Genomic DNA, 14,989 nt, shown 5'->3' with positions numbered 1-14,989 from the left:
TTTTAAAATTTAAATATGACCTGAGCCTCAGAGCGGTGGGCTTATATAGCCCCCCGCACGTGTACCACTCCTGGAACCAACGTGTTTTTCCCGCTCGAAAACACGTTTTTCCTGCTTAAGGTACACCTGCCTTAAAGTGATAGTACTAAAAAAAATGTTTTTTGTTTTTTTTGACAGCCACAATCCCATGTTGTGGGCACTAACTAATGCCCACTTTTCATTCTGTGTCAATAGGGAAGTCCTCCAGTATCTAAATGGGTAAACTTCAAAGTGACACATACCCTCCACCAGTCAACCTATGCGCTCACCTCCCCATAGGGTCCCAACTTGGGTCTAGTCTCACCTTCCCCTCAGGGGTGCAAATCCTTCTGGGTGTCAGCTGTTCATGTGCTCATAGGGCTCTCACACGCCTCAGGCCATAATCACATGTGAATGCGACTGTTTATAAACTTGGCGTTTATTAAAAGAAAGTAACAACACTCACCTTTGAATGTGCACAACCTCCAGTGCACTCGGGCACTGAGTTTGGTACATGAAAACCCAATAGGAACCACCTAGATGTCCATCCATGACGTGTTTCGTCACTAATCACTCGACTTTCTCAAGGGATTTATCCTTTGAGAAAGTCATGTGATTAGTGACAAAACACATCTGACGGAGCCTGTGACCGCACCACCAGGAAGGAGACTGGGATCTGATGGTGATTTGCAGCTGAGGCTATACAGACATCTAGGTGGTTTCTATGAGGTTTTGCACCCCTGATATACCAAACGCATTGACCGAGTGCATCGGAGGTTGTGCACATTTAAATGTGAGTGTTGTTACTTTCTTTTAATAAACGCTTCCATCCACATGTGATTATCAGGATTATCCTGGTCTGAGGTGTGTGAGAGCCCTATGAGCACCTGAAAAGCTGGAACCCAGAAGGATTTGCACCCCTGAGGGAAGACATGACTAGATCCAATTTGGGTCTTATGGGGAGGTGAGTGCATAGGTAGTGAGGGAATTCCTGGTTGTCAGTAGAACTCGTGTCCTCAATAGGGATGAGCTTCGAGTTCGAGTCGAACTCATGTTCGACTCGAACATTGCCTGTTCGGCGAACAACGAATAATTTGGGGTGTTTGCGGCAAATTCGAAAAGCCGCGGTAACACCCTGTTAAAGTCTATGGGAGAAATCTAAAGTGCTAATTTTAAAGGCTAATATGCAAATTATTGTCCTAAAAAGTGTTTGGGGACCTGGGTCCTGCACCAGGGGACATGTATCAATGCAAAAAAAAGTTTTAAAAACTAATGTTTTTTAGGGAGCAGTGAATTTAATAATGCGTCACATGACCCCGTCCCCCTCTGACGCACCCTCTGCTACATCACTGGTGAAAAATAAAAATCGCGCCAATCTATTAGAAGACACTCAAAACTTTGTGTAGACACAAATAATGTAGTGAATAAATGTCCAAAAGAGAAATCTGGTGATGAGGCCGAGATGAGAACAAGCTGGTGGCGATGGTGTCTTATTGTATGAATGAGTTTTGTCAGTACGAGTTTACCATATCCCTCCGTGGAGTTACTATTGAAGGATACACGCTGTACATCTATTGATCCTGTGTTGTGACCATACTCCTAGGATATCCTGCTGTAATCTCTAAATAACGCTGTTATTTATATGTGTTCTGGTAAGCCCCAGTCCATGTGGTGGCGGCCCACTTAACCATTTGTGCACCGGGTGTTGTTTGTCCCAAGAACCTTCAAAGTTATTTGGACTTTAAATATATCACACTACTATGTTTATTTCATTAAGGATTTGAATGTCTCTCACACAGGCCAATGTGTTATATCTCATATGTTACAGGGACATTATTTCTCTTTTGGACATTTATTCACTACATTATTTGTGTCTACACAAAGTTTTGAGTGTCTTCTAATAGATTGGCGCGATTTTTCTTTTTCCTTATACTGTTTGTGTTATGACACGTTATTGCGGCCTTTTTTCATATTCACTTATTTAATCACGTTGTTTTGGTTAGCGCAATTTTTTTTCTTCTAAACACATCACTGGTGAAACCCAGGCTTCCCCCTTGCGTCAGAGGGGGCGGGGTCACGTGACGGTTGGCCTCGCCTCATCAATATAAGAAATGTCACTAGCTTCAGCAGCGTCATTCGCCGGGCTGTCTCTGGTGGAGACAGGCGGCCGGCAATGCTGCGTTTTGGATCCCGGACGATCTTCTCATCGCTGGACCGGAGAGGAGATCACCCGTCGCTGGATACCGACAACGTTGGAGCGGGGAGCCGGGACCGAGAGTGGATTACCACCGCTGGATTTTTTTTATTTTTATTTTTAATAAAGGACTTGGTGTGTATTTTTTTTTACAACTATTTACACTTCCTTTGTGAAATGGTAGGGGTACAATGTACCCCATTACCAATTCACATAGGGGGGGCCAGAATCTGGGGGTTCCCTTTGTTAAAGGGGTCTTCCAGATTCTGATAAGCCCCCCGCCCGCAGATCCCCACAACCACCAGGCAAGGGTTGTGGGGATGAGGCCCTTGTCGCCATCAACATGGGGACATCCTCCCCATGTTGAGGGCATGTGGCCTGGTACGTTCAGGGGGGGCGCTCTCTGTCCCCCCCTCTTTTCTGCAGCCGGCCAGATAACGTGCTCGGATAGGGGGTCTGGTGTGGATTTTTGGGGGAACTTGACGACCTGAAGGGCCTGGTAATTGAATTTGGGGGGACCCCACACTTTTTTTTGTACAGCCGACAATTTTTTATAGCCGTGAGTCATTTTTAAATTACTTTTTTTCTTTCAGAAATTACACTTTGTGCAGAGACAGTTCTAAGTACGGGAAACATGCGCTATTTCACATGCTAACTTTACACCCCCCCCCCCCAGGTACGAAATTTAAAGGAATATTTCACTTTTATTGTTTCACTTTAAGCATTATTAAATTCACTGCTCCCGAAAATACGGCCGTTTTAAAAAAAAAAAAATTCATTGATACATGTCCCCTGGGGCAGGACCCAGGTCCCCAAACACTTTTTAGGACAATAACTTGCATATTAGCCTTTAAAATTAGCACTTTAGATTTCAAACGTTCGCGTCCCATAGACTTTAACGGGGTTCTAAAGTTCACACAATTGTTTGGTGTGTTCGCAGGTTCTGGTGCGAACCGAACAGGGGGGTGTTCGGCTCATCCCTAGTCCTCATTGGAAAATGTTCCCCACTATTTCTGTTCTGGCGACAACCCAAAGTTTTGCGACTTTTTTTTTTTTTTTGTTTACTTCACTGTTGGTGATAACAGCCACCAGGACAAAGAGAGGGTGAATCTCTCTAACGGGGACACCAACAGAAAGAAAAACCTGACCTGTGTTCTCTCTAAAATGGAAAGTGCTTTGGTTTTAGATGTATTTTAAGATTAAAGAGCCCTCTGTAGTCCTTTAATGACAATTAAATTTAAATTGACAAGGGCAAGCAACCATTGAACATCTACCGTAAATTTGATTATGCTGACAAAATAACAATCCTGTTTTACTGAAAAGCCATCATCATGTCTCCTTGTTTAATACATATATGTGGACCAAAGAGACTTCACCACCTCACACTTTTAGGTGAGTGACCTCTGTCTTTTTGAACATTATGTGCCAATATGAATGGTCCTTTAAAATGGAATTCCGGAGAAACCACTAAATACATAGTTGAGCTACATCCAGGGGCGGACTGACCATTGAGTCACTCAGGCACTGCCCGAGGGCCCCATGCCACTAGGGGGCCCCATCAGGGTTGCCAGGCTCAGTAAAACCAGGGACAGTATGTAAAAATCTGTGTTTTTTTTTTTACATCTGTCCCTGATATGTCCGAAACCGACATGCTTTTGATGTGAAAATCCAGAGATTTTATCTGCTCCGCCTCTGCACTGCCTCTTTGCGTGGTGGCCATCTGTAAGCCCGGGAGCCCCATAATCTTCTATTGCCCGGGGGGCCCCATGAGTTGTCTGTCCACCCCTGGCTACATCTTTGTAAACAATTTTTCTTGTCAAAACATTTCTTTTTCTGCTCAGTGAGTCTTATGATTCCCAAACACCTTTTCTGTATTGCACTACCAGACAGTTGACACCACAGTGCATGACGGTAATTTTTTTTTTTAATTGCAAAGTACACCTGTAATACACCCGTATATTTGTTATGCCAGCCTGATCTAAAAGTACATTATTGATTGCTGTGTGCCTACCCTCTCACTGACCATACCTCCACCTTACAGGTTGATTTCTTTATTGGCGATTCCCCTCACTAATGACAATCTTCTTGTCTTATAGATTGATTGCTATGCTAGTGGTTCTCCCATCACTAATGACCACTACCTTGGTGCCTCACGGGGAGAATTCTATGGGGTAGAACACGATATTGCCAGGATGGACCCTGAAGTTGTAGCAACCTTGAGACCCAAAACCCCAATAAAGGGACTTTACCTCACTGGTAAGTTCAGGAGATGCCTCTTATTTTCTTGTCTTTTTTTTTTTTTTTTTAAAACCTGTACCCATTATGCTCACTGATTATATTCATAAGGGTGATGTAATTGGCCTAATCCATTGATCGGTGTATCAGGCACTAAGCATAGGCAACGTTTTTTTAAATAAAGTATGTAAAAATGAGAGCTGCAGAAATTCATTTTAAGTGGGTAAATTTAGCCAGCGATAGCAGAGTTTTTTTGTTTTTTTTTTGGTAAGGGTAGGAGAAGAGTTACCAGGAAAGAGCAGGACTTTACAGCATTAGCTTTTTATATGAGTGTAGGTAACAGCAGCGACAACCAGAAAAAGTATATCTATAAGTGAAGTGAGCATATGCCAGCTAATCAAAGTGCAGTGGGTGTATGGAAGTTCTCTGTGATCCATACCTGATCCTCTTTTTGTAAAGTAGCCCATGCTGCCTTTGCAGACGGAAAATCATGCAGGTTTCATGAGCCAATTATGAACTTTGCTGTGACTGGATTAATTGTCTGGTCAACCCCAAAAATATATATGACAAGGCCCTCTGCACACTCACCTACCTGGGCCCTGCATCCACCCTTGCAGCAATACCCCCCACTCTTATGACCAACTTTATCATCAAAATAAATATCACATGGCAAAGCCCTTCACTTGCCAGGGTTCGTGGCCAACCTTAGCCCCAACACCACTCAAACCTTTTTCCAGCCTTACCCTCATCTATCACCCACATTTGGAAAAGTAGTCAACACCATCACCTGCCAAGGCTCTGTGACCATCCTTACCCATATATCACACTCCTTTGACAGTCGTGAACACTTTCAAATTAAAAAATGACTTCTAAAACAATCCCCAACTGGCCATCCTTACCCACAACACCAGCCCCATCTGGCCACATAGTCCTACTACACCACCTCCAGCTTGCCATCCTTACCCACAGCGCTGCCTGTACCCAACCCACCTCTGGTTAGCCTTGCCCACAGGACCACCCTCTTCTGGCCACTCTTGCCCTCAACACTGGTCCAAAAATGTTATCTACATCTTGTATGTAGGGGTGGGTAAACATTAGCCAGTGTTATCAGCAGTGATAAGGTCTAAATGTGGTAATACATGGCACAGCCAATCACCCTTCTGGAAAAAAAAATTATCTACAACCCTATAAAAAATGGCAACCAAATCCAAGTCTGGGATCCAAGCCTAAATCACTTTGAGTAAAACAATCTATTCTGTCTTGGGAGAAGGAATAATACACCAGCTTTGTGAACCAGTCAGTTGTCAGTATGAGGGTTTCCAGGTAGAGGAGAATTAAAGGAAGGTTGGCCACTGACCAATTCCTGGCATGTTGTCAGTGGTGTTGAGGGCAAGGGGTACTACAATGTAGCTGGCAATAGCTCATTACAAGATGAAGGTGGTGTTGTAGGTAAGGTCAGCAATAGAGCCTTGGCCTGGGGAGGTAATGGAAATGATGGTGATGGGTGTAGATGGTAATGAGACTATCGCTGACCACTAAAACATGGTAGATGTGTTGTGGGTAGTGTAATGGCAAGGTTGACATTAGCGCTTACCCACAGAATCACCACCTACTGGCCACTCCTTCCCTCATCACCACCCTCATCTGCTATAGGAAGGTGGAGAGGTGCCAGGAAAAATGCAGTGTCAGGTCTTTGTGGCAGCATTCATTTTTACATGGGTGTAAGCAGCACCTGCAACAACAAAAGTGTAAGCACACATTGGTCAATTAGTGACATCCGCAGATGGTGTACAGAAGCTCTCTGTGACCCAAGCTTTATTCATGTTAATTAAAGCCGCCCATACTGTCAGGAGAAAGAAGATGATGCTGGCTCCATATATAATATATTTTTTTTGCTCTTTATTTCTTATCTTTTGCGATATTTGTATTGGCAACAATTGTAAAATCCAGCCATTCATGGATCAAAGATTTGAAGTTGATCTGTTAAAAAAGTGGACTTTGTGGGCACACATGAGAGGAGAATTTAGTCAAACATATAATTTTAATACAACATGATTAAAAAAATTGAAAAAAAAACATACATTCAACACCCCATATGGACACAGGTTACCAGTTACCCAATAATGCAGTTATGAAGGTTGGATCTAAGTACAAAGATATCTCATATCATATTAAAGTAGAAGAATTTGATCCAATAACCCCTTCACATTTGATTGTCAACGCATTTCACTAGATATTAGCTTCCTCAGGACAAATACTGGGTAGGTGCTGGTTTATTTAAAAACAGAAACAAAGAATTGTGTATAAGTATTACATGCGGTATATATTTATATAGATACGAGTAATTTTATTTTATTACATATCCAAGAGAGACAGACCACAACAAACAAAACACGTACACGGACACATATAGGCTTGCCTGGTAGGTCCAAGGATATGGGAGACTCCACAAGACTGAACAAACATTCAAAGATCTATAGTTTTGAGTATACGCCACTCTGTATGTAAGTAACACTTACCAAGTGCATATACTGTAGGCCTGATCCTGAAGTGCTATGACTAGATGTCATAAAGGAGCGTTTCTCCCAACTGAGAGGGAAACAAAAAACCTACTAAGTACCGGTATGAGTCAGTTAAAAGATTATATTAGTAGGCTGTTCACACATACCAACCTAAAATGTTTGGATGTAGCAGATATCCCTATTAGGGAGGCCTGTTTTCTAAGGGTTCTGACAGAAAATACCCAGTAGGCGATAGAGGGCCTATAATCAAAAGATAAAAGGTTTCAAAATAAAGCCCACATCTAATCACCAAAAGATAATTGGATAGAGTCTCAAAGCGTTGGCTCACCCATATGATCCGCTTAGATATATGTAGATATCCTCTCTGTATGTGACCAACTCCTATATATGTGAAGTTGTGCAGAGAGGTTGTTAAGTCAAGAGGGGGCCTGAAACACCTTATGTCAATCGATTTAATATAGCCAGCAACACTAATCATTATTTTCTGCTGGCAGGGATGGCTCCCCACTGGCAGAACACAATTGCGCTGCAGGAGAGATTACCCACCAACAGTAACCTGTGGTGGAAGGAAAGAAAATTGCACAATCTATGGCCTGCCTTAGCCTCCTTGTGGTGCAAAAGCTGGTAATATCACAGTGCTAAGAATGCAGAGGATCAAATCCAGCCGCTGACTTGTACTGTTTGTTTTAAAGGGGTCCCTCATCCACTCACTCAGTGATGTAGCATGTAAGGGGATGTGTCTACAAACACCTCGTCATGAGTTTGAGTTCCAGATTCAGCCTAAATCCTAAATTTGCTAGCTGTACACAAATGCCAAACGTCAGCCGGTTTAGCAGGAATGACTTTTGTCTAGTGCGTACAAGGCCCAAGACAACAATAAAACTGTAAAATTTTATTCTAGAAGAGATACAGTATATCCAAAAAAAGATGGGGTGTGTATGTATACTGTATATATTTGGCTCTAAGTTCACCCTCTGTTTTCTGTATCAGGTCAAGATGTCTTATGCTGTGGATTTGCCGGAGCGCTCAATGGAGCAGTCTTATGTGCATCAGAAGTCCTGGGACGAAATCTCTTTTTCGACCTTATGAGGTTACGACACCAAATCCTTAATAATACGGCTAAAAAGGCGGATTAATAATTTTTTATTTTTTTGTGACAAAGCAGTTTAATTGAGGAATCCCTGCAGTGTCTATTTTGTTGGGGCACATGGGGGAAGGAAATGCTGCAGAACCATAAAGCCTTGTGTAAATCTATGAAATTGATTTACAAAAACTGTAGAGTGCAAAATCTGGTGCAGCTCTGCATAGAAACCAATCACCTTTCGGTTTTTTTTTTTTTTTTTTGTCAAAGCTTTATGGAACAAGCTGACGTTAGAAGCTGATTGGATACCACACACAGCTAGACCAGATTTTGCACACTCAAATTTTTAGTAAATCAACCCCTATGTGCTTTGATCCACATGGGAAAACCCATATAATATAAGGTACACTGAGTAATGTGTTGCTGATTACTTTGCAACATGCTTTATGTTTTTTGCAGAAAAAAAAATAGCTTCTGCTGCAGTTTTTGCCCTGATACCCATAGAGCACAATGAAAAGTGCCCAGGAAGGACTCCCTGTTTAAACTTTTGCAACAAATTTTGTATTGGAGAGACAATTTTATCATATTTGGCTCTATAATAATACAGATACCTGAAAATACTGGCTGCTAACAGATGAAAGGGACTAAAGTGCAATGTCCAACCTTAATGGGGCCATGAAATACACTGTTTTAAAAATGAATTATGTATGAATTATTCTTTTTACGTTGTAAAAAGAAGCAGTTGGAAGTTAACCTAAAACAGTAGGGCACAATTTGGTATGCTAAGGTTTCATTTTGTAGATTTGATTAAATATTTGTAACTGCAATTAAATATTTTTTCAACTAAATGTGTGAATCTAATTTTCTTTTATAAGTAGGTTTATTGCACAGATTATGCGAACAAATCGTACAGGGGGAAAAAATTGATATTATAAAAGTTTGTTAAATGTAGCAATTTTTAGACTGAACATGAAATATTATCTCTACAGTTCGACAGTAGAGAAGAAGTTATATCATATAAACGTGAATGCAGTGTGTAGACCACAGGTGACAAACACAAGGCCCGAGGGCCGAATCCGGCCCTTCAGGTCATTTCATGTGGCCCTCACACCTCTTCTGCAGCTGCCAGAGAGTTCCAGCCCTCCTCTGTTCCTCCTCCAGACCCTTACTTTTTGCTTTCCAGCAATGAATCCAGCTTCTTCCCAGCAGCAGCATAAGGTAAGGGGGTGCACTGTGATATAAGAGAGAGTGGGAGACTCAACTTCTGATAGTGGGGGGCTCTTGACAGCTAATGTAAGGGGAGGGGATATGCTGGACATCTAATCTTACAGATACAACCGGCCCTTTTGAGGGCAATCATAATGCTGATGCAGCCCGTGATGAAATTGAGTTTGACACCCCTGATGTAGACTGAGTAAGGTTCCCCAAATTAGAGGGCACAATGGTCAATTTAGATGCTGTGGATGTAAAAGAAGTTTAAAAGTAGAGAAGGGGTGAGGGAAGCTGTGGCCTAGCAATCATTTTTTCAAAGTTTGGGGGTTGGGAATACAAAATCCATGGCTGCCATATTTTACAGAATTATCAACATGTATTGCTTATTTTTCATGGTGAATGGCGATAATGCAGACTGAGGGCCAGATTCACGTAGCTCAGCGGATCTATAGATCCGCTCGATCTACGTGAATTAAGATCCGCTCCCGCAAGTTTAGGAGGCGAGTGGCTAATTCACAAACCACTTACCTCCAAACTTGCGACGGCGGATCCTAAATCCCCCAGCGGAATTCAAATTCCGCGGCTAGGGGAGTGTCATATTTAAATCAGGCGCGTTCCCGCGCCGATTTAAATGCGCAGGCGCCGTCCGCGAAATTTCCCGGCGTGCATTGCTCCCACTGACGTCGCTAGGACGTCAGTGGTTGCGACGCGTACGTAAACTACGTAGTTCCGTATTCGAGAACGACTTACGGAAACTACGTAAAAAAAAATCAAATTCGACGCGGGAACGACGGCCATACTTAACATTGGCTGCGCCTGCTTTTAGAAAGGGTAAGTATACGACGGGTACCGCGCTACGGAAACGACGTAAGAACACAGCGTCGGGTCCGTGTACGTTCGTGAATTTGCGTATCTCGCTGATTTACATATTATTCAGTGTAAATCAGCGGGAACGCCCCCGGCGCCATTTTTAATTCAAAAACAAGATCCGACAGTGTAACACAGTTACACCTGTCAGATCTTCGCCCTATCTATGCGTAACTGCTTCTATGAATCAGGCGCATAGATAGGACCTGTCTAAGTCAGAGATACGATGGTGTATCTGTAGATACATCGTCGTATCTCTTTGTGAATCTGGCCCTGACTATTTAAGTTCACTTTGCCTGACTAATGCAGGTCAAAAACTAGTTGGAGGTCTGGGACCTTGTTAGTCAACTTTTCAAGGGGGAAGTGTGACAGACCTAGCTGGGACAGGGGGTTTGCAGAGTTTTTCTCTTACCCATTGACTTTGGAGGAAGTAAGAGTTAGAATAAAGGGAGGTGGTGTGAAACTCATCCACCAGAGTATTTGTTAAAGTCTCAAAGCTAAAAAGAATGAGTCAGGATGAAGTTCATGGTCTTTGTAAACCAAATCAGGAAAGCATTCATAGTAGGATGACAATTTATTAGATTCACGCCTCCCTAGATTGGCACCAGAGTGGGTAGTATGCACAAGATACAGGTGCCCTATTTTAGCCACAAAATATTACTGTAGTTGTGAGTGTCGGGGACTGCTAAGCTGCCCAAATATTTAGCACTTAAGCTGTTACTAAACCCAGGACTCTGCATTGACTATATCTGGTCTCCCACAGTACACAGAACATGTAAATACAATTATTTTAGTAAATATAAACGGCTAAATACCTTTTCTCCTCAGCAGTTGGAACAGTCTTGACACTTCTATCAGTGTGTGATTAAAGCTTGTAGGAGGAGTTTTCATTCTCCCCTGATTGTCCTATGAGGCTGCAGGACCCCTGACCCTCTATCTGGATGGTGCTGATTTACCCTGTGCTGATCACATGCACTCTCCCAAAAAAAAAACTCTCTACCAATACACACCAAACTGAGCATGTGCAGCTTTCCCCCAAGGCTCTGTTCTATCAGGAGATGGGTTGGGGACTGTGAAAAAGGGGAGAATCAGAGAAGAAAGGATCAAGCAGCCTTTTTATGCAATGCAAAAGATTAACCCCTTAGGTTCCACAGTGAGTATAACAAGCGTGCTTTACTGCATATACAGAGTGATTTTACAATTGTGGGTTTAGTAACACAATAAAGTTTTGATTGCTCCTAGGTCTGAGGTTACCCCAGATAAACTACAGGATTTTATATTGCTGTATTTAACTAATGTGTGGAGGATAGTAATGGGAAAGCACGAAAAACATATACAGTAGAAGCTTGTGGAAATCTGATATCTACAGCATACATCTGGACAAGCCATTATATAATTTAGATGTTTTAGGTGGGGGGTGGGTTTGGCAGAGACTAGTAGTTAGCCAAAGTTGTTCTGTAATGTTGAAAATGTTTCTCAGCTTATGCAAACCAGTTCCAGTGGGCCTTGGCACATTTCATAGTGACTGAATTGAGGTGACTGAGTTACCTGCGTGACTATAAATGTTGAATGTGACTAATATTTATCAGGATAAATGAAAACTTTGAGGCCCCGTACACACGAGAGGATCTATCCGCTGGAATCGATCTGCGGATCAGTTCCAGCGGATAGATCCCCTGGTGTGTACAACCCAGCGGATCTGTTTCCGCGTTCACGTCTAAAGCATTTTTTTAAATACAGCGTTAAAACTCGCAGTAATGCAATGAAATATACAGCGTTAAACTTGCAGTATGGCACAGAACTATATGGTGTTGAATTTGCAGTAACGCACAGAACTATTTGGCGTTAAACTTGCAGTAACACACAAAACTATATAGCGTTAAACCTGCAGTAACACAATGAAATATATGGCGTTAAACTTGCAGTAACGTACAGAACTATAAGGCGTTAAACTTGCAATAATGCACTGAACCTCACAGCGTTAAACTTGCAGTATTGCAATGAAATATACAGCATTAAACTTGCAGTAACGCACAAAACTATACAGCGTTAAACTTGCAGTAACGCACAAAACTATACAGCGTTAAACTTGCAGTAACGTCTGGATGTGGGGGGAGGGGGGGGTGGGTAGGGAGGTCTGTATGAGGTGAGGTTGTGAGTGGATGTGTGTGATTGGTGGGGTACGCTCGGTTGGGTTTCTAACCGTTATTTCCACGGTTTGTCGTTTTCTTACGACCAAGGGCCAAATTTGGCCCTATTAGGGTGCCCCGTGGGGATGGGGTGCTTAATCTCAGGGAGGGGTAAAGGTTTATTGTTTAGGACTGTTTGACCTGTGTGTCATTCTATGGCGATACTGTAACAACAATTGTGCATTATTATTTGTTGATTGTGCCTGCAGAAAATCAATAAAACATTTTCAAAAAAAAAAAAAAAAAACTTGCAGAACTATACAGAGTTAAATTTACAGTAACGCAATGAAATATACAGCATTAAACTTGCAGTACCGTACATTACTATACAACGGAAAACTTGCAGTAACGAACAAAACTATATGGCGTTAAACTTGCAGTAACGCAATTAAATATACAGTGTTTAACTTGCAGAAACGCAATTAAATATACAGCATTAAACTTGCAGTAATGCACATAACTATACAGCGTTAAACTTGCAGTAACGTACAGAAGTATACAGCGTTAAACTTGCAGTAACGCACAGAACTATACAGAGTTAAATTTACAGTAACGCAATGAAATATACAGCATTAAACTTGCAGTACCGTACATTACTATACAACGGAAAACTTGCAGTAACGAACAAAACTATATGGCGTTAAACTTGCAGTAACGCAATTAAATATACAGTGTTTAACTTGCAGAAACGCAATTAAATATACAGCATTAAACTTGCAGTAATGCACATAACAATACAGCGTTAAACTTGCAGTAACGCACAGATCTATATGGCATTAAACTTGCAGTAATGCAATTAAATTAGGGCTGTGCAAATTAACTTTTAATTCATCGATTAATCTTTAATTTTTTTGATCGATCAAAATCTTTTTGATCGATTAAAATTAATTTCATTGGTACTCACCTCTCCGCCGGCTTCCTGGCCTTCAGGGAGTTCCCGTCGGAGATCCGATGACGTCACGGACACCGGCGGGGCTTGCCATGTCCATCTGAAGGGCTCCTTTGCTGTGCCTTCATATCTACATGCCGGCGGGACCTTGCTATCTGCCACACGCAAGGGCTGTTACACTTCCCTCTATCACTTCCCTCTATCAACCTGGGATTCTACAGCCATCCACTGGGAGTTGTGATAGTTCCCTTCACGGGACATCTACATGCCGACAGACTGATGTTAACCTCTCCTCATCTGGATTCAGCAGTGGTATCATTGTACACATTTTTATACCAGTATCATACTTGGCTACATGTTTTTATGACTGCTTTTGGTACCGTTTGGTATTACTCACACCATTTTTACAGATTATGTAGCTACATCGATTTTATCTCCAGTGCAATATTTATTTTGTTACCTACTTGAAGACTATAAAAGTTTTAATGCTATTCCCATCGCGCACTGCCTTTGTGTGTTTTTTGTATCCTGCTATCCATTTTTCCAGTGGTTGGTAGCTGCACTGGGAATCAGCCTGCAAGGAGATCAGCTAAAAGTAGTTGGATCTGTATGTGCGTTATAATTAATCAAAATTAGTCGATTAATCGATTAAAAGAAAAAACGATTAATCGAACAGAAACATTTTGATCAGTAACAGCCCTAAATTAAATATATGGCGTTTAACTTGCAGAAATGCAATTAAATATACAGCATTAAACTTGCATAAATGCAATGAATCATACAGCGTTAAACCTGCAGTAGCGCAATGAAGTATACAGCGTTAAACTTGCAGTAACACACAGGACTATATGGTGTTAAACTTACAGTAACGCACAGAACTATATGGCGCTAAACTTGCAGTAATGCAATGAAATATACGGCATTAAACTTGCAGTAACGCAATAAAATATACTGAGTCCAACGGTCGCTACACTCACACTGACTGAACCATCCCTACATTCACACTAATGTAAAGATGAATGGTCGCACTACACTCACACTGAACTATCACTAGATGCACACTAAACTTATATTCTACACTGAAAATAGAATCAGAATAGCACAGCCCTGTTCTATCACTCTCCATGCCGCTGTCACTACAAATGGCCGCTATGGAAAGAATACTTTTAATGAGGGGCAGGATTATGAGCAATGAGCCATGATTGGATACAGTAATCATGACAGCTTCCAATCATGGCTCTGACAGTGCTCTGAGTGGTGGCCCAGTGCATTGTGGTAGTTTGGCGGGCCAAACAAATGGTCAAACGACCCTATAATTCGGTTGTCCATTTACCCATCCCTACTCTTTAGGTAGGAACAAACATACAATAACAATTCAATTACATCAATTTATATAGAAACATAGAAATAATGGGCCAGATTCAGATAGAATTGCGTAAGTTTCGTCGGGCGTAGAGTATCTCAGATACACTACGCCACCGTAACTTAGAGCGGCAGGTCCCGTATTCAGAAAGAACTTGCGCTCTAAGTTACGGCGGCGTAGTGTAACTGGTCCGGCGTAAGCCCGCCTAATTCAAAGTAGGCATGTAGTGGGCGTGTTGTATGCTAATGACTCGTGACCCCACGTAATTATCGCTCCTAATGAATGGCGCATGCGCCGTCCGTGAAAGTATCCCAGTGCGCATGCTCCAAATTATGCCGCAAATAGTCAATGCTTTAGATGTGAACGTAACTTAAGCACAGCCCTATTCGCGTACGACTTACGCAAACGACGTAAACGAC

The 14,989-nt window shown here is 42.0% G+C and overlaps 1 protein-coding gene across 1 annotated transcript in view; it reads left to right on the top strand.

Annotated features, from left to right (window-relative positions):
- Positions 1-8,304, top strand: part of RETSAT (retinol saturase) — a 55,996-nt gene extending 47,692 nt beyond the window's left edge. Inside the window, exons 10-11 of the mRNA XM_040346066.1 lie at positions 4,309-4,468; positions 7,960-8,304. Coding sequence (XP_040202000.1) covers positions 4,309-4,468; positions 7,960-8,105 — 306 coding nt within the window. The 3' untranslated portion in view covers positions 8,106-8,304. The remainder of the gene's footprint in view (positions 1-4,308; positions 4,469-7,959) is intronic.
- Positions 8,305-14,989: the final 6,685 nt, after the last annotated feature.

The sequence above is a fragment of the Rana temporaria genome, chromosome 3 (assembly GCF_905171775.1).
Source record: "Rana temporaria chromosome 3, aRanTem1.1, whole genome shotgun sequence".
Lineage (NCBI taxonomy): Eukaryota > Metazoa > Chordata > Amphibia > Anura > Ranidae > Rana > Rana temporaria.
The sequence above is the reverse complement of the archived record's forward strand: the minus strand, read 5'-3'. Positions and strand labels throughout refer to the sequence as shown.